Source organism: Nelusetta ayraudi, unplaced genomic scaffold, assembly GCF_046127955.1.
Source record: "Nelusetta ayraudi isolate G7.1 ecotype Tasmania unplaced genomic scaffold, CSIRO-AGI_Nayr_v1 ptg000004l, whole genome shotgun sequence".
NCBI classification, from domain to species: Eukaryota; Metazoa; Chordata; class Actinopteri; order Tetraodontiformes; family Monacanthidae; genus Nelusetta; species Nelusetta ayraudi.
The window spans coordinates 1,732,379-1,751,230 of record NW_027466054.1 but is presented as its reverse complement, the minus strand read 5'-3'; the positions used below and the strand labels follow the sequence as shown (position 1 = coordinate 1,751,230).

The 18,852-nt window shown below is 45.3% G+C and overlaps 1 protein-coding gene across 4 annotated transcripts in view; it reads right to left on the bottom strand.

The window, feature by feature from the left end:
* Positions 1–18,852, bottom strand: part of septin9b (septin 9b) — a 69,480-nt gene that overhangs the window by 26,201 nt on the left and 24,427 nt on the right. For 3 of the 4 annotated variants that reach the window (XM_076043104.1, XM_076043097.1, XM_076043088.1), the window contains exon 2: positions 12,555–13,235. In XM_076043104.1, the coding sequence (XP_075899219.1) occupies positions 12,555–13,235 (681 nt within the window). Of the gene's footprint in view, positions 1–2,698; positions 2,766–12,554; positions 13,236–18,852 lie in introns of those variants that run through there. The other variant, XM_076043117.1, reaches the window with a different exon arrangement.

Below are 18,852 nucleotides of genomic sequence, written 5' to 3'. Positions count from 1 at the left end.
CTTTTTTCTTTTACCCCTCTTATGATTAAATAATGGCAGGTCATAAAATGAGTTTAGTTTTTCCTTTGTTTCAGTTCACAGCAGAAAATGTGCTGTGTTGGTCTTAAGCGGCACCACAAAACAGATTTAGAGATTTAGATGTGGGTTGTTTTTTCTCATTCATTTCGACATTATGGACTCTGTGCTGAAGATGAAAAGACTTCGCTAACGTCTCCTCCTCACTGCAGTAAAAAGGACTGCGATTCTCAATGATGATCTTAAATTTCCCCTCCTGTAGACGCCGTATGAACAGATCAACAACTAGACAGCAGGATTACACAAACATCTGCAAGTATCTCCTCCGGTGTGAACTACAAAGTCACTGCAAACCTTCAGATGCTGAAACCTTTTATCTCCGGTGTGGAAAGAGGACTAAAGTTCTCAGAAGCTCCCACTCCACGTCTCTTTTCAAGGGACCACATTATAAATATATCTCCCACTTAACAATTAACAATGTCGTCAGCGAAAACCCACGACCCTCCAGTGTCTCCAACCTCCGTTTCCGCCTGTGGGAACCAAAGATCAAAGCTGTGATCTGCTGAACGTTAGAACGGCTCTTCGATTCATCATCCTGATGGTCCGAACGAGGGGCTTTGAACCAAAGATTTATGGCAAATAAATCCAATCAAAATCACAGGCCCAGCAATTAGCTGGGAACCGCACTTTCTGCATCATACATGGCTCAACATAAGCATGAATCCCATTACATGGGATGCAATGTAAGGCTAATGTGAGCTTGTTTGCGTGAGCTTCCCGCTGCTCTGCACAATTCAGAGGAAAGAGGAGTCGTGTTTTGTGGCAACGCTCTGGCTGGTTGAAGCATTTGCAAAGATCAGATCATGCGGGTTGGAGACGTAACTTAAGACTTCAGCGCGCAGCGATGACCAGCAGAGCCGCGGACCCCCCCTCAGGGAGCCCTGTGATTGGTCGAGGGGAAGAGGGGGAAGGGGAAGGGGAAGGGAGGAGGGGGGTCAGGCCGAGGGGAAACTGAATCAGGCCGTATGGAGTTGATTTAAAGAGTCACCTCCATGACTCAGCGTGCAGTGACTCAGTGACACGGGGGAGGGGGGTTGGGGTGGCAGAGGAAGGGCCGGGAGGAAGGAAAAAGCACAGAGGTGAGGGAAAGACGAGCCATAGGAAAATAAAAGTTGCACGGGGGGTTGGACGACAAAGGAAGAACATCTGGCTCGGCCTGCGGATCTACTGGGAAGATATCTGCTCTGCTCTGCTCGGACTGGACTTCCTTTAATGCTTTTTATTTTTTCAGTTGCAGTTGTTGTTGTTGCTGCTGCTGTGGCTTCTCAGCTCCCCTGCGGTGCAAATGAAGAAAGCATGTGTGGGATGAGCATGAGCAGCACAGGCTAATGCATGTGCATATGTCTGAACAGTGGAATATATTGTAGTGTATATACACCTACACTACCTGTCAAAAGTTTGGGCACACCAAGTTCTCATGCATTTTCTTTTTTTTTTTTTTAATCTTTACAGCTTCCTACACTGCAGATAGATACTGAAGACATCAACTATATGAGCAAGATATATGCCATCATGCAGTAAAGAAAAACACATTAAAAGACTTTAAATATGCTTTTTATGAAAGGTGGCTATTTTGAAGAAAATAAATGTAAAAAAAAAAGGCAGAAATCCTCGCACATCTATTTCCTCGGCCGGTGCATAGGAGGGGGACAATTAAGTCCAAATTAAACAAAAAGAGTTCCCGCACATGTGGCCAACTTGCAGAATTTTATTGCTACGTTTCAGTCCTTGATCTTTTTCAAGCAAATCTGCTTTGCTTGAAAAAGAGCTCGGACCGCAAACTTCGAAATAAAGTTCTGGAAGTTGGCCACATGTGCAGGAACTCTTTTTGTTTGAAGAATTTAAATATAAAACGTGTTTGAGTTACTTTACACTTTTATTGCTACATAATTCCATGTGTGTTCATACGTAGTTTTGATATCTTCAGTGCGAATCTGCAATGTCAATAGTCATGAGAATGAAAGAAGAGACACTGCATTCAAAGGGTGAGTCCAAACTGCAAAACTCCTCCACTTTGGCACCTCATGTTTGAGATGAGATAGTAGAAGTTGCTTAAAAGTGTCGCCACATTAAATAGAAACTGGTAATTCTGCCACATGTTTGCTTTTTCATCGGAGCTTTACTGGTCGTGGAGAGCGAGAGCTCTGAGCATCTCCAATAACGACGGCCTCAAAGGCAACAAACAGGGCGAATTGTGTGGTCGCATAGTGTTTATTTACCAGGAAGCGTGAGTCATACAGTCTATTATAAGATGGCAAAGTTTTCCTGCTTGAGCTAATTTTGCAGAGGGAAAAGGCTGCATCTTGCCTTTGACACGTACAAATACTGTGCGGAAGAGTGCAGGCCATTGACTAGATCCCTGCAGAAAGGCTGACACAGGAAAAGCAGACGGTGTCCTCGGCGGGTAGATTTTGGATCAGCGACAGGAAGTTTGCCATAAAACACAGAGGAAGGAAAGAAGGACGCAGGGCAGCAGGGCTGAGTGTCTCACAGGAGCCTCATCTCTGCTGCTGCTAATGGAAACCAGTTGCAGTTCTAGGCTGGCTTAAGAGTCTAAAACAGTCAAGCTCTCCTATTCCACACACACACACACACACATGCACGACAACACAAACATACTCACACAGGGTTTCCATCTCGCGGCTGTCGTGTAACTCAGTGCAGGCGGAACTCATGTCTCCTGCCAGCTCCTCCCGTTTTTCAGTCTTGTGAGTCTGAGAAAACCTTCTTTTCCCGTTTTTTTTTTTCTTTTCTTTTTTTTCGTGGTCCACCAACCGACGCAGCCAAACAACCGAGGACGAGCTGCTCTACAGCAAACACACACTGCCTAGTTTGAACCCTGTGTGGGGACCAAAGCCTCCCTAATGAATAATAAACACAGCCACTCCAAGAAATAGGCCTTCTGGGGAATCCCTGGGCCCCTCTGCAGGGGGCCTGGGAGGGGGGGGGACTCGAGTCCACAAACAAAGAGGAGACGCAGGAAGCTCTGTGATTAAAACTCTTTTGAGCTGCGCCTGCGTGTCTTCCCGAAAACATCTCGTTAAAACTCTCTGTAATGGAAGCTTTGCATGTTGGAGGGGGGGGGGGAGACACCGGGAGAAGCCTCCTTGTGTCGCTTTGACACGTTGTTTGGAGAGACTGAATACGACGTCGAATGCTTAACTCTGCTGGAGAGATTCCCCCCCACACCCGAGTCGTGATTTCTGACGTCTGCAGGTAGAAAGGTTACGTTAGGGCAACTGGACTTGTTCTTGTGATCTTGAAGATGTTTCGCCTCTCATCCGAAAGGCTTCTTCAGTTCTGAAAGGGGATGAGAGTCCCAGGTATATAACCACCAGAAGGTGTGGGTGGAGCTAAGGCTGACAGTACCAACGATTAGCAAGGTGTGGATTCTGCTTAAGATGACCTGGATGACTGAGAACCTTCACAGACTCCTACTAGGACGTGCAGCACTTTCTTTGAGCTCCGGGGCTTTTCTCAAAAGACAATAGTTGTTCCTAGAAGTGTTTGCCACGAGGTTGCCGTCTCATTCCTTGGATTCCTCAGTCACAACACCTGCAAACCTGATCTGTGTCACCCAATTCCGCCCCTGAATTTAAGGGTTTGCCTCCGCCTGAAACCTTGGCGATGAAGATGAAAAATGCATAAAAAGCAGCATTTTCTTCTGCATCATGTTTTGTTCTCGGAGTCATGGCTCAGAGAAGATGACGTGTTTTTCTGTGAAGCTCTGGAAGAAATGTTATTCCGAAAACGTGGCTCCTCTTGACCCCTGCATTAAACTGTGTTTTATTAGTTCATTACTTCATGACGTTCACCCTGATCAGATCGCTATCAAATCACAACCTCTCACACTCAAAACCCCCGTGTCCTCTTCTTCTTCTCGGGGCTGTGGGTTAAAATCCCACTCGTTCGGCCTCCGACAGGAAGTGTTTTCATTCGGTCTTGGGATTGCAAAGAATTCCATAAGAATCCCGGGTTTGTTTTAGTTGTGATGAAACCAGGAAGCAGCCCACGCTTACTGCCCTCGACAGCTTTAGAAGGAACAGAAAAAGCGCCGGAAGAGACAGTGAGCCAAGTTGCAACCAAAATAATTAGCTAATGCTACATTTGATTAGATTCGATGGGAGATTTATTTGCCGTTTGTAGAAGTTAAAAACAGATTAAAACAGGTAAACTGGAATTCTTGTGCGTTTCACTCAGTCTGTGTAAAGATACGAATAAAAAAAAACACAACAAAGTGCCAGTACGGCAAAGGTGCAGATGGTGCATAAGGCTACACTCCTAAGTACATTATGCTTATTTACATTCCATAAATTACAAAAACAATGGGTAAAAGGCCATTAATGAAGAGCTAGACAAGGGTTTGACTTGGTATGGTTCCATAAATATTGGATTATATGTTGGATCGAGTGGATCATGGCGCTGTCTTGTTGAATGAAAGAGCGGAATCGCAGAGTTCAGAGTTGCCAGAGGGAAGAGAAACACCATGACGCGTCTTGGCTCGCCACAGGGCGACTAAGTAGACTAAGTAACACCAGTACTTAGTCTTACAAGCTGTGGCTACCTGGTTGACCTGGCAGTAAAAAAAAACAGTTGGTCTGTCTGAATGTGACGACAGCAGGTTTGTTTAAATACTTCCCCAGTCTGGTATCTCCTTCAGTAGCATTTCCTTTGGCCTCTGTCGTGTGAGGGACATCCAGAGGATTGAAGAAACTTTAAATGTGTTGCATCAGATTCAACGACAGGAGTGAAAACGCCAGCTGTTCTTTTCAGTGGGATGTAGTTCAAGGCAAAAGAAACACCATGAACTACATGTAACCCACATTACCAAACCAACACATGTGAGTTATTTTTTTTATGTCTTTCTTATTCAACACATTCACATTAATTTGCCATTAGATCTGATTTATTTCAAATCCAGGGCAGATATGACACGATACTTAAAATAAAACCAACAGCCAGTGCTGGCAGGGCCTTCTTTTTCCATTTTAAGCCCTTTGTTACTCCGGCTTCATTTCCTCATTTCCACGGCCAAGATAAGGAACATGATTTTCTCATCAATATCTGAGCAAAGAAAACGTAGTACCGTCTCATATCCGAACCATCAAGACAGACCAGTTGTCTGAAGATGATCAATTAAACTGAGATTAAGGCGAGCTCAGTTTGAAAGCTAATCTCCGCTTTCCTCGTTCATCTCTGATGGTCCGCGGCGGTGATGACGAGGAGCGATAAAAGCGGTGCATGCACGCAGGGAAGTGGTTTGCATCTGTTGTTCGTAGCGGGGCGAAAAAATAAAGGGAACATGAATGAAGAGGGCTGAACGAGCGCACTTGTGGGAGTTGGCAAGAGAAGCTGAAGAGGATAAAGGTCTTTGTGCAGCGGTGGGAAACTTCTGTAACCCCTGACTTCCCCCAGATGCTCAATGTAAACTTCCACTTCCGAAAAGACCTAATCTGGATAGAGGGAGGTGTGTGAGCGTGTGTGTATCTCAGCCGGAGCAGCTGATCTGTTTCCATCTCTCTCAGCGCCACCTTCGTTTTCCTCCTCTGTAGGAAAACCATAAAATGAAAAAAAATAAAACAAAACACAGAATGTTTCATGTCCAGTGCTTCTAGTGTCTGGACAGTAGAAACTGTTTAGACTAGAAACTAGACGGTTTTAAATGGTGATAAAACACAAACCGCAAAAGGCTGACACCAGATTGCTTGGCAATGATCTCGCACAGCTGTTTGAGGCACAACTAAAATAAGGTGTACCTAATTACAAAATGATAATAAATACATGTTGTTGTTTTCTCTCAAACAGGCTGAAAGGTAACTTTCCTGTCTCCCAGCCTCAAGAGCTAAACCATAGGTGTCAACCTCTGGCACGCAGGGACATTACATTGTGCCCGCTAGGCCAATGCAAAATCACTGCTTGAGCTGGCACTATTATCCAGGACACATGTACCACTAATACTACAAGTCCCAGAATCCTCTGCTGGTATTATGGTGCGTCAATCAGGACGGGACGTTCATTGAAGGATATTATAATGACTTAATTAGGTTATTGTTGCTATTTTTATTTTAGGTTCAATGTTATATCAGTAAGAAGATTTTTTTTTTCCAATAAATATCAATGTTGGCCCGAGACTTAGTCCAAGTTGATCTAAACTGACTGTCACACACTGCCCCCTAGTGGCTCAATCTGGGAACACAACAACAATCACAGTTAAACGGGAGGTTATTGGAAGTGACTCTTGTCACTCTGCCGGATTTCTTCTCACTGAAGTGACAAACATGTCTGGGGGAGGGGCGGGGGGGGCTCACAGGGTTCAAATGAGCAACAGTGAACAGTCCCGGAGCGTCTTCATGCTACGTTCAATGGCAATTAAAGTGATGAGGGCAAGGCAGACAGGTGACCAAGTTTCATAAGCATAATATAAAAGCTTCAGCAGGACCAGGAGAACTAGAATCCAGTGAAAGGTGATAAAATAGGCAAATATTTTAAAACCACAAGAACTCCAACATCTCCATCACGCTAAAAAGAATCTTCTCCTGATGACTGAACAGCAGAACAGCTCCTTGTTGCTTCATCGCTTCAAGCATGTGTCCTACCTCATTATGAGTTTGACTTTTTAAATTTGAATTCGACACACATACACACCAACAAAAAAAAAAAAAGAAAGAAATGTGAGGTCTCTTAAACCTTCCTAGCTTGGACCTGAAGGGTAAAACCGCAGAGCCCCAGAGTTTTACAGCCACGCATGCAACTGAGTAATAATGTCAGCAACAGTTCACCACCGCAAGCAGCATAAGCAAAACATCTTTTTCCTTTCCTCTGCCTCTCTCCCACTCTCTTTTTTTTTTTTTTTTTTTTCCGGGTAATTAGCTGACAGGTCACGCTGAGTAATGGTCTGGGATCAGTCCAGAGTAATTGCACAGGGAGAGAGGACTGACCTCGGATACGCCGCTGCCTCAGGCTCCCTGGATCGGCGCTCACGCTGCTGTGGATGTGTCAGAGGGAAGAGATGACGCGAGCAGGACGAAAATGTCTGAAATGAGGAAAATGTGCGTGTTTGTGTGTCTCTCTCTGTGTGTTTGTGTGTGTGCAACACACGCGCCCGTGCGTGTTTGTTCATGTGTGTGAGGCATTCCGTGACCTATGGGGCAGGCAAAGACAAATCATTCGTCGCCCCTGGCTGCCCCACCCCCACCCACCCACACACTGACCCCCTCCTAACTAGTGGAGACCCCACTGAATGACAGACAAATGGCTGGAGTTGCTCTTTCCTCCGTCATGACTGCACCTCAACCGGGAAAACAAATGCCCCGCACATGATAATCTGTTTATTTAAGGACAAATGATGTGAAAGTGTTTGCACAACATGCTGGGTGTCAACTGTGATACGTCAGCTTAGTCACTGCAGTAACAGCAGGAAGTCTTCAATTACTGCTGATGTAGCTGATTTCACTTCATGCCTTTTTACAAGACAGAAGCGATGAAACGGTTTCTATGCCCACAACATAGCAAAACAGCAAAAAGGAGAGAGGCTATTGGATGTGACTGCGATGAAATTTGACTGACACCCTATGAGTCCACTGGTGTTCATACCCAAATGTCTGTTCTTGTTTAGCTACAGCAGAAAAAAAGGAAGTCTATATTTGGTCGTAAATAAGGGATAAAAAAAAAATGATGATAGTAGCAGTTTAGGAGGAGTGGGGGGAGGAGTCAAAAAAGAAGAAACAGTATATAGCAAAAACGTATCTGGACTTAGTAACTATCAAAATATGTGATATATAACAATCAAAGAACAAGCAAGTGTTGCTCAGGGGGAAGAGCAGGTCGTCCTATTGCTGAAGGTTTGCCGATTGGAACTCGGCTCGATCCATGTTGAAGTGTCCATGTTAAAGACACTTTGCCCACGTTGCCTCGTTTGAATGTGACTGAACTCTGGCTGGTGGTCAGAGGAGCACAGTGGCAGCCACAGGGCAGCTGTGGCTACACTTGTAGTTCACCATCACCAGTGTGTGGAAACGAATAATGCGCTTTGTGCGATAGAGATCAGATTTGTGAAGTCACTGCAAAACAAACGATTATTTCTAAAATAGTTTACTTGTTCTTGTACTTAAATTTATAGTTGAGAAAGCGGAGAGAAAAAGCCTGACAGCCTGCGACTACGTTAGTTGATAAAATGTTAATTCTGACCCTAGATGGTCGTCTCTTTCATGTTGGACAGAGCTCCCACCGCAGAGATTGACCGATGATTGATGAAGAGCAGGCCCGCCTTGTCAAGATAAGACCCCGGCTGAGCATGCAGGACTAAGCCTGATACAAATCACTGCCAGTCTGGTGTCTTCAGCCTGAGGTGAGCTGCTCGGCTGTCTCCTCGTGGTTCCCCCTGGCTGAGCTGCACCAGCTCCACGTCTCTCAAATCAGCTCCTCCTCACAAAGATCCTCAAAAAGCTTCTTACGGCACTTGTGACATTCAAACGAGTGCTACGCCTGATATTAAAGGGATATTTGTATTGAAGCCGGCAAGACTGAGGTGCTAGTGGTGAGTGTGGAGGACAAAAATAACAACTTTGGGGGCCGGAGCTTTCAGCTGATTGTCTCGAGGGAAACAAATAACTCAGCAGAAGCTGAAGTTAACTCAGAATCCTGGGGAAATCAGCTGATCCTATAGGCCAGGAGTCACCAACCTTGTTACCACTGAGAGCTACCTGTTCTAGGCAGAGAGCATCATCTGATGACTCAGCTGATCACTTCTCCGTGCATCCAGCTGGTCTTTCATGTAGAAAGCAGCTCTATGAGAGAAACTTCCTGCTTTTCCCTTTTTGCTGTGCATGTTAACTCTGCTGGGCACCTCCACCACTATTCCTCCCGAATGTAAAAAAAAAAAAAAACCCAAAAAACTTTTTACTCTTCTTATTGCCCCCCTCTCATGTCAAAACATGCCCTTCCTGCTTTACGGTTTAAGGAAAACAACTTCTTTACAACCCCCAGAGTGACGGGTGAACTGTGTCATTACTGATGTCTAACTATTTACTATCTGGTGGGTCACTAATCACCGTTTATTGTCAGTAATCAAGTTTCATCAATACAACGTCACAGGGTGAAAAGTCCAGAGTGTTATCTCACAAAGTCTTGATGGTAGGACGCCAGGAAGTGAATCGATCAGCCACGGATCGAATGACTCGCTGCCCAGCGGCTCTCATGTGGTCGACATGCTTGGCTTTTTTTTTTCTATTATGCGGTCTGACTATATTTTTTCTTCTTTTCCATGCTGACCTCCGTCTAAACACCCCTGCGTGTCTGACACTCTCTGATGTTTCACATCAAAGTGAGGACAGCGATTTGCCGGGAAGCGGACCGACTCAGATCACATGACCCCTGCGAGAGGAAGTGCACTGCTGCATTGAGGTCACACAGCAGAGGAAACAAGCTCGCTGACAGAACACGGAAGGAAGCACAGGATGCTCTGTGCACTCTGGTGCGCGTGTGTGCATGTGTGTGTGTGTGTGTGTGTGTGTGACGTCATCTCTTGGAAAAACAGAGTAAGCAGGAAATCACCAAATGGACTCCAAAAACACAGCTGATGGACAAAATGGAAAAAAAGCAAAGCAAAAATAGCCCCTGGTGGTGGTACTTAAGAGCGCTTGTTGTTGCTACGTAGTGCTAATTCCTAAAATAAATGTCCCGTAAAATAAATGTTGTTGTTATCTATCTATATATATCTATATATATCTTCATATATATAGATATATATAGATAGATATATAGATAGATAACAACAATAACAATCACAGCTCAGTGGACGATGTCTCCGCTCCTCCTGCGTTCCCACCTTCCACAGAGCGAAGCCCCTTATTTGACCAGACACCTCTTGTATAACCGTGTCTCATCCCGTGTTTTGATGGACTGTTGTTAAACGGTTTCGCGTTTGTCTCGTTAACTTTACGCTGGAACACGGCCCGGTGTCACAGGGAATTTGCGTGTTTCACCGAGGGGAAGGGATCTCGTCACTCGGCTCTTTGAGTCACGCCACGCCGGCGACGCTCTAAACATTTATGTGATTCAGAACTTTTGGAGGACAGAGAGCGAAGAAAACACTTCTTTTTTTTTTTTAAATTTCCCCTTTGCGGAATCGTAATTGTAGCTTCTCAGCATCGTCAGCGTTGTGACTTCCAACTTTAAAAGCGTCCAATATGAGCAATGTTGGAGCGAACGCCATGATGAATCCATTTCCATCAGGCAGTGTTTTTCAGCCTTTTTGGAGCCACGGGACATTTTTATATAGAAAAGAATCCCATGGCACACCACCAACCAAAAATGTTATAACATGATACCAAATAATGACTGTCTCTTCATTTATACTTTTGAAACCTGGGCCTGTTTAGATGCACACAAAGCTGTTAACCTGGGAAGAATGGAGGGAAACATGCTCACATTCCTTTTAAAGCACAGTCACTCAGCTATGGAATGTTAATATTGTTTGAGACCAATTAAGTGAAATTGGATCATTTTTCACGGCACACCTGACATTATCTCACGGGGCACTAGTGGTTGAAAAACATGCGCGCAGTGGAAGGTTAATAGTCAAATACATCACAATGCAAAGTGGTCAATCAGAGTCAGATACAGTCGGTCGCCCTTTTGCAGGGCAACTCCACACATACAAGCACAAGCAGCCATAGAAAGGCTTCAGCACAGGCACTGAAGATTAGCAGTGGTGCTAAACACGCACAAGGAACAACTAAGATTCATTTTATCATTTGAAGATCTAAGTGCACATTTTCTGCACCCTGATTACAGGCAACACGTCGAAAACTAAGGAAACACTGTGAGAATAAACTGGCCGTCGCAGCCCAGACGCAGCGGCAGCGGCCGGAGCAATAATTACTTTGGCGCTGCTCCTCTCGTGCCGTCACAGTTGGGTATTTACTCACAGCACAAACCGCTGCGTCTGCGGGGCAGCATTCAGCAGCGCAGGCGCAGACGCAGACGCAGATCCCCGCAGATACAGACGTGAAGTCTGCCGTGTCCACTGACAGGAAGCTCTCTGAGGTTGCGGTTTAATGCCGAAAACAGTGCAGTTGAGCTGGCTGCTGCTCAGCTGATTGATTGGTAGTTGAAGTGATTGTTGAATTATTCCGTCACCAACAAAGAAAAAAAAAGAAAAAAGCTTTACCCCTATTAGTTTGCTCCACTTTTCTTTTTTTTTTATGTACAAACAGTTCTATAAATCCACCCCCTTGTGATGTCACATAGGACACTGTTCCCTCCCCTAAGAGTCACACCACCTCTGAGAAAAGTCGCCTATTTTTTGTCCCCTTCTATCTTCTAACATGTGCTCGGTACAACAAGCGTCACTTTCAGCAGAGAGCTGAAACTGGAATGAATCACGTCAGGCTGCTTGACTGTCACAAGGAAATATCGATAATGGGACGCGTTAATTATACTGGGGAGGACAAAGTGGTTGCACAGGCTAGTGAGCTCTAATACACTGCCATAAATAATACATTTTCATAAAAAAAATAACCTGTATTTTCAGATTTATAAAGGCTTTTATGACCAGCTGCCATCAATCTCACCCAGAATGCATTAGCATTAAAACACGTGCATGGGCTTTAATAGCAGCTATCTATCAGTGAGCCCAGCACAATTCACTGTGGTCTCGTGCAGCCTTTCGTTGCTTGCTGTATTGGCAAGTTATAAAAACAGCACTAAATATACAGCAGCTACTAACAGCATTAGCTCTTGTTAGTGTCACTGGCGTGTGCAGTAGCGGCAACCGCGACTTTATGGAATGAACAACTGGAGGTGTACAAACACATTGACCTGTTGTCTAGTAGCTTGCAAGTGTAGCGTGCAAGACTAGCGGTGCAGATGAAGTATAACTCCACTATAACCAGTTTTATGAAATAATGATGTTGAATGCTCTGCCATCATTATGAGCTCATGAAAATCAATCAAGATGTGCTTCACAAGTATGGGAACATTTTAGGTTTAATAAAAAACACATTCAGTGTCTAATTAAAAGTGGTTGAGAGAATTCTGTGAGACGAACAGTAGGCTGATTTAAAGAGCCTGAAATATAAGCCATGAAGCTTTGTTGACTCTTTTATGGTTTAACACAACACAGCTAAGTGTGATTATATAATAAAAAGTTTTGTTTTAGAAATGTTGCCTGTTTTAAGCTTTTTCAAAGCATTCAACTTGTTTAACGATGGCCTCACTTTGCACACTTGATATTCACTGGCTAAAAACGCATTCAATTAGACACTCAAGGCAACAACTGTCAAAGACATCCCATAATGTGTTCAGCACATCCTGACTGATTTTCCTGCGCCGGTAATGTTCTTAGAGCATTCCACTAGATTATTGCATGAAGCTGGTTTTAATGGAGTTCGATGCAGAAATGAGTCAGTGACTCCAAACAGTTTTGAACAGTCGTGTGTATCAGCTAACAGAAGTGCTGGCAGGCTCAGCAGACTTACGGTCGGGGTTGGGAGATTTCCGCCCTGCGTGATTGGGCGAGGAGCATCGGAAGGTGGTGACGATGGTGTTGTGGTGAGGGTTGGGGTGGTGCGGGTGGTGCACGGCCGGGTGGTGGCCGTTGTTTTCAGGCGGAGCTCTGGTGATGCTGATGTCAGGCTTGCGGACGTCGCCGGGACTCGGCGGCTCGAACCTGCGAGCGTGGTTCTGCTCGGAGGGCCTGACCACGCCGTTGTTGTTGTTGTTGCCCTCGTTGCGGCGAATCACGGGCGAATCGTTGGGCGGTTTGGCGAAGGTGACCTCCCGCTTGTGGCTCATGTCGGGGGTCTTGGAGTGGCCCAGAACCTCGGGGCGTTTCAGGGCGCTGCTGGTCACAAAGCGCATGGAGCCCGGGCTGGTGGCGTTGTCCGTCTGCTTGCTGGAGGCCGAGATGTCGATGGAGAGCTCCGAGCGGCGGGACACGGGCTCGGGGGTCTTGGAGCCCCCGCCGCCCATGATGGAACGGGGTTGGGTGTAGTTGATGTTGTTGTTGTTGGTGGCCGGGGCGGCGCTGCCCAGGTCCCGATAGTAGATGCTGGTTGGAGACATGGCGTTACGATGAGGGGAGCTGGTCGTCCGACGAGAGCCAGGGGAGGAGTGAGACGAAGTGTCCACGTCCTCCACCTCAAAGGACCTCTTCAGAGCTGCACAACACACAATACATCAGCCATGAGGGAAGGATGCATCAGGCAGTCAAAAGCTTATATTTTTCATTTCTAAGAAAGAAATGAATGTAAAGGAAAGCAATTTTCAATTTTACAATAGAGTGTAAAAGGTAAAACTGGTTACAAACTGAGTCAACAGTCAAAACAGCTGAGCCAATTTCAGTAATTGTTGTAATTTAAGACAATCCGTAATGTGAAAAAAAGAAATGAAAACAGGATGCTTACAGTAAAGAAGCTAAAATAGAAAGTTAAAAAGTTAGAGTGGCGAGACCTCCAATAAGGACGGCAGCAGTTGGAGGTGTTGTTTCAAAACGCAGAGTGTTCCTTAATTCTGAGTGTTGAGCTCATTAAAAGGGGAAGTCTGGTGAAAACCTCGCCTTTCTTTATTAGCCCATGAAATCTGTCCTAATTTCAAAACCAAAACAAGCTCAAGGTTCTCTTTTAAAATATTTATTAGTCGGCTTACTGTTTACGGGGGGGAAGAAACAGCCTCGAGAAAACCAAACAAGCTATTAAATGAGCCGTGAATGAAGTAATGCGACGAACAAAGAGCCCCAATGAGCTGTGTTCACGTAATATAAATGAGACCTCGAGGTTGAAAAAAGCAACAACATGGCATCTCTCATCATCAGGTCTTTCATTTCACGCTTCGTCGTGACTCAAACGTGACGCAAGTCATTTCGCACAATCGCAGCGTAGTCCATCACGGCCATTCTTTTGGACAGAGTTCAAGGGCGCTCTCTGTTTGCGAGCCAACTCCAACGTCAAGACGGAGGCGGCGCCGTCTCCTTAGCAAGCGTGACATGAGAGAATAAGATGCACTTGTCCGAGAGGAGGGACGGGGGGACGGAATCGCCCGCTGGGGAGAGTGCACTGGCCCAGAGTCGATTTGACGTGGACTCCCGTCGTCGGATTAGCGGCGCCGAGCCGAAGGGCCGGGAGCTGGTGCCGTAATGACGTGCTAGTTACAGCAGCCCGCCCACGCACGGCCCGAAGAACGGCGAAGGGCTTCCAACGACCCGAGAGGCAGCTCTGATTATTTGATCCGCTCGTGGCTTGCGGCAGGTCCCGACCCAGACGTCTTTTTTGTTAAAAAAAAAACAAACACAAAAAACAAACACAAAAAAAACGCTCGTAAAAGCTGGCGAGCAAAAGTTACGGGAATGTATACATGTTTATTTTTAAGTGGCTACACCCACAGGGAGGGGACCGTGTCGCGGCCCCTCCACGCTCTTGTAAATCTGAAACGCCGCGAGGGGAAGTGGAGCTGGGCGAAATCGCATCAAAGCCGCCGTCTTCCCTCCTACACACATCAGCCGGAGCCACTAATCTAATTTACTGCTATAAGCTGCTTCTCTCCAACAGGCCGAACATTCGATACAATTTACCCCCTCGACAAAAATCCAGGACCGAGCCAAAGAGTAATTCCTCGTGTCAGCCAGGCACGCCAACAAAACTTCTGGGACACCATGGGAATGAGGAGCTTTGTGCTCTGCACTCCGTCGTTTATTTAAGTCGTGTCTCAAATCTTCTGAAACCCGTCAAGAGCTCTGAAATCCCTTCATCAAGCTCCAGCTCATTTAGCTCACAAGAGTGTTGCTCCCTTGTGAGCTTAAAGGTGTTGTCACGGCTATGCTTTTAGCTCTAGCCGGTGAACATACAGTAGTCGTTAAGTGTCCTCAGAGTGTAGAAAACATAGAATAACTTTTACACTTATTTTCCCACAACCCACCTGACTGATTCACTGAGGAGCCATCAAACTGCATTAAACTCACGTCTTTTGACAGTCACACAAATGAAAAACTTAACTCACAATGAACTTATAATTTGCGAGTGGAGCCCAAACCCATATTTCCAGCGGACCGTTTCCTTCCTACCCTTGCATTTCTCTTTCTTGTGTGTTTTACGATTGCAGGCCGAGAGTCCAAGGTTGCGACTTGGAATAAGAAGCTCGGCCAAAATTGGTCTGCAGATTTTTATAAGGAGCCGGAGGCTGCGGCGTACACTTCAATAATACTGTGCTGCACACAGCGAGAGGCATCGGTTTTAATCTTCCCCCAAGGGCCCAGAAACTTTTCACAAAAACCCCATGCCCACCCTAACATCTCCCAACACTTCCCATGGACTTGAGTTATGCGGTAGGAAAAGCTGCAAATGTGAGAACAAAAGCTGGGAGGGAAATCAGGAACTGAAAACCAAGATGTTTTTTTTTCTACTGACCTGGTAAGTGAGGTGAGATTAGTATTTTGCCCTCGGGCGGGAACGTCTGCAGCAGTCTGTCTCGGTCTGCAACAATTTCTTTGTATTCAGAGGCTGCGCAGCCAAGGGAACATGATTTAAAAGCAGAATTTGATTCTCTCTGTGATTCAGTGCTGTCGGGATAATGGAGGGAAAGCATTGAGGGCATTTCTCGCTCAGATAATTACTTGAATCCTGTGTTTTAAGAGAGTCTCCTTCCATTAGACTTCCAGATCTTTTTGTTTAGCCGACGAAGGCAGGCAGGCGGAGGAGGTCGGTCTTCTGCCTCCAACCAGGATGTTCTAATAGGATTTTTAGCAATGCTAGAGTAGACTATCTCATTTTTTAAAAACAAATCTTTGTTATTAGACTGAGGGGGGAACAAATGTAAGGCGCAAATATTTGTCATGAAGTCTGGAGCAGAAAAGGAAAAATCTTTTTTTTTTTTACGAACCACTGGTGCGTTTGTTTCATAAAAACACATCTTTCCTTCAAAGTTGTGCAGCATATGAACAGTATTAGAGTGTTTGAGTACTAGTGTGGGACTGACAGATGGTCTGCTCCCGGTATTACAGCATTCCCAGACTATGAGCTCGAAAGAAGCGGTCAGGTCTAGCATAGGAACCTCATTAACAGCAGCCAAGGGTCTCATCTTCCCTTCTCACTCCACCACCACCACCTATCACCGGCCGACCGGCGTCAAGAATCTCACGCCGCCTCGTGTCAAACCATCATGCAGCACAGACAGCAGCGGACAAAAAGGAGCAAGGCAGCAGGTGGAGTCCGACTTTCGATTTGATTGCTTAAATTCCTGTGCAGCACAGGTGCAAAAACCCATTGCCTCTTCATAGTTGTCTTCATTTTTCCCCCCAAGGACCCTTCAAATTGATAAACACAAGCAATTCTTCTCATTGGGACCCAGATGCACGACGGGGAGATGGCGGAGAGGTAAAAACAAGGAAAACAAAAGGGAAAGATGGAAGAAAATGGTCTCGATGCGCAGAAGCCGGAGCTTGCAGGGTAAGGATGGGTCAGTCAAGGCTCCCATTTGACTGGGTCAACAGCAGTTATCATTGCATCTCATTGGTTATTATCTGGCAGAGCTGCAACAAACAAACTAGGACCACAAACGTCTCAATCTTTTTACACTGAAAGTTCAGTGAAGTGAGGACAAAGAATGAGGACCATGATCATAGTTGACACAAGTGCTTTCCATTATGCAGTGCCACTCACACTGTGACATAACAGAGTTCCTGCTGACAAGCACTGGAGTCATTTAAGGTACTCACACTTGGGTTAAAGACTTTGTGTGTTATGCAGACTGCTCTTCAACAGCCACCCAGCACTGGGAAAAACACTGGGAAGCAAATCACTTCTTCCACTACCTTAGCATTGTGACACATTTCTATAGCTATATCTATCTATCTATATCTTTCTATCTATCCATCAACTTAGGAGCATTTACAAAGGGAAAACAAAACTTTTGATGGATCACATTCCAGCAAGCCAATCAGAACTCTTACAGCCAGTTTTCCATTTAACTTCCCATTGATGCAATTAGCCACAAGTCAACAAAGCTATGGGTAGCCCTCCTCCACTGTCTGTGTTTAACTGCACTCTTGGCAAAGCCGCTCAGGAGTAAGACAGAAGCATATTTTTCAGAGATAACTCATTCGCTGGTGTTTTTTCCATTGCAGCACCGACGTTCATCTCTTTAGCCCTTGTTTACGAAAGATATTATCTTATTTTGGTCTCCTTCTGTGGTTTCTCATAGCAGCCTGGAGTCGTATCTTTCACGACAACACCATGGCATACATAAATGTAGAAATCTGTGGCAATTAAAACATTTTCTGTGAGGGTTGGCAAATCGAGGCATTGGTCTTATGCCAAATGAGAATGACCTCATAGCTGTTTGTCTCTACTGTAAGTCGTCTGTATATGTCACACAGTTATAGATTAATTCTCATGGTTGGGGTTAGGAAGTTCATTATAAATCTCTGTGAAATTCACAGATGCACTATCACAATAATAGGCTCTTGGGAAGACCAGCATGTGAAAGGCTGGAAAGCATTTAATGTGAAACAGATGTATAATGTGCTGACTTTGCATTAACGGCATCAACACCATAACAAAGCAAACAACAGCGGAATGGAAACATTGAAGGTTAATCACGCAGGAAAAGTCAGCGAGCACAGATTTTCCAAATAATACGGTTCCTTGTGGTGGAGTAAATAAGAGTTCAGCCCAGAACGTGTGGGCTCTCCTCTTTTGTTTTATTACATCTTAACAAAAGGGAAAAAATAATTGAATTAAAGGGCACCTCTGATGCTTTTCCACTTTTCTGAGCTTTATACGGTTACAATGTTGAACTCTATCGTCAAACGATCTCGATATCGTCAAATAATGACGTTCATGCGTTTGGACGTGAGCCCTGCAAATTGTTGGGCATGGTTCTAAACGCTCTGATTTTTTCAACACTGGGCACGGAATTACGTAATTGTGTGCCGGATCTCCTTTCGTGGCCAAGCTCCGGCACCCTCTCGGACTGGTTCCGCCCTCCCCCGCTCTGCCCCGGAAGTGATTCCGCAATGCGCTGCTCCAAGAAAATGTTTTTTTTTTCGGTGTCAGGGAAATTAAAAAATATAAAATAAAAAATACAGAGCGACTACTGAAGCACCAAGGACCACAACCGTCGGAGTGGAACGGACAGAGAAAATGTTGGAGGTTTGTTCAGCCTAATGCGGATGTGATGGAACACCGGTCTGCAGCCAGACCCCTCTCGTCCGGTCGGCAACGGGAGTGAGACGAGCTCGACTCGGACCCCTGGTGGACGACGAGAGAATAGTCAGCCACGGCAATATTTGAAAACATGTATGAGGACTGTGAGTGTATTGTGACCTCAAGCAACATTCGTTTTAAGACTACTTGCAACGTACAACCGCTGAATCGTGTTGATGAACTGTTAGCCACCACCGCTAACTCCGTGCTCTGCTTGTTATGTGTGTTGTGTTCGCTGGCAGCCAAACTGAAGAGGCAGCGATTTTGACTGGCAAGTTTCGCTCCTTATAGCGATGTTCACGCTGCCAGCATGGTAACATGGGTTGTATAGAGCTCTTCCTGCTTTGTGCTCGGTGTGGACGTAAGTTGTGCACATATTCTTGTCTAATAATAAACGACTCTATGACTGAAGTGATCGTTTTAGCGTCCATATTTTCTCTGCTCGGACAGTGTTTTGATACAAGTCAACAGTATGAAACCAAATCATTCTAAGCCCTATTAAAATGTCTTGCAAAAACACAAAACAAAAACACGGTCAGTACACAAAGTAAAATATATTTCCGGGGACACGGAAGGCACA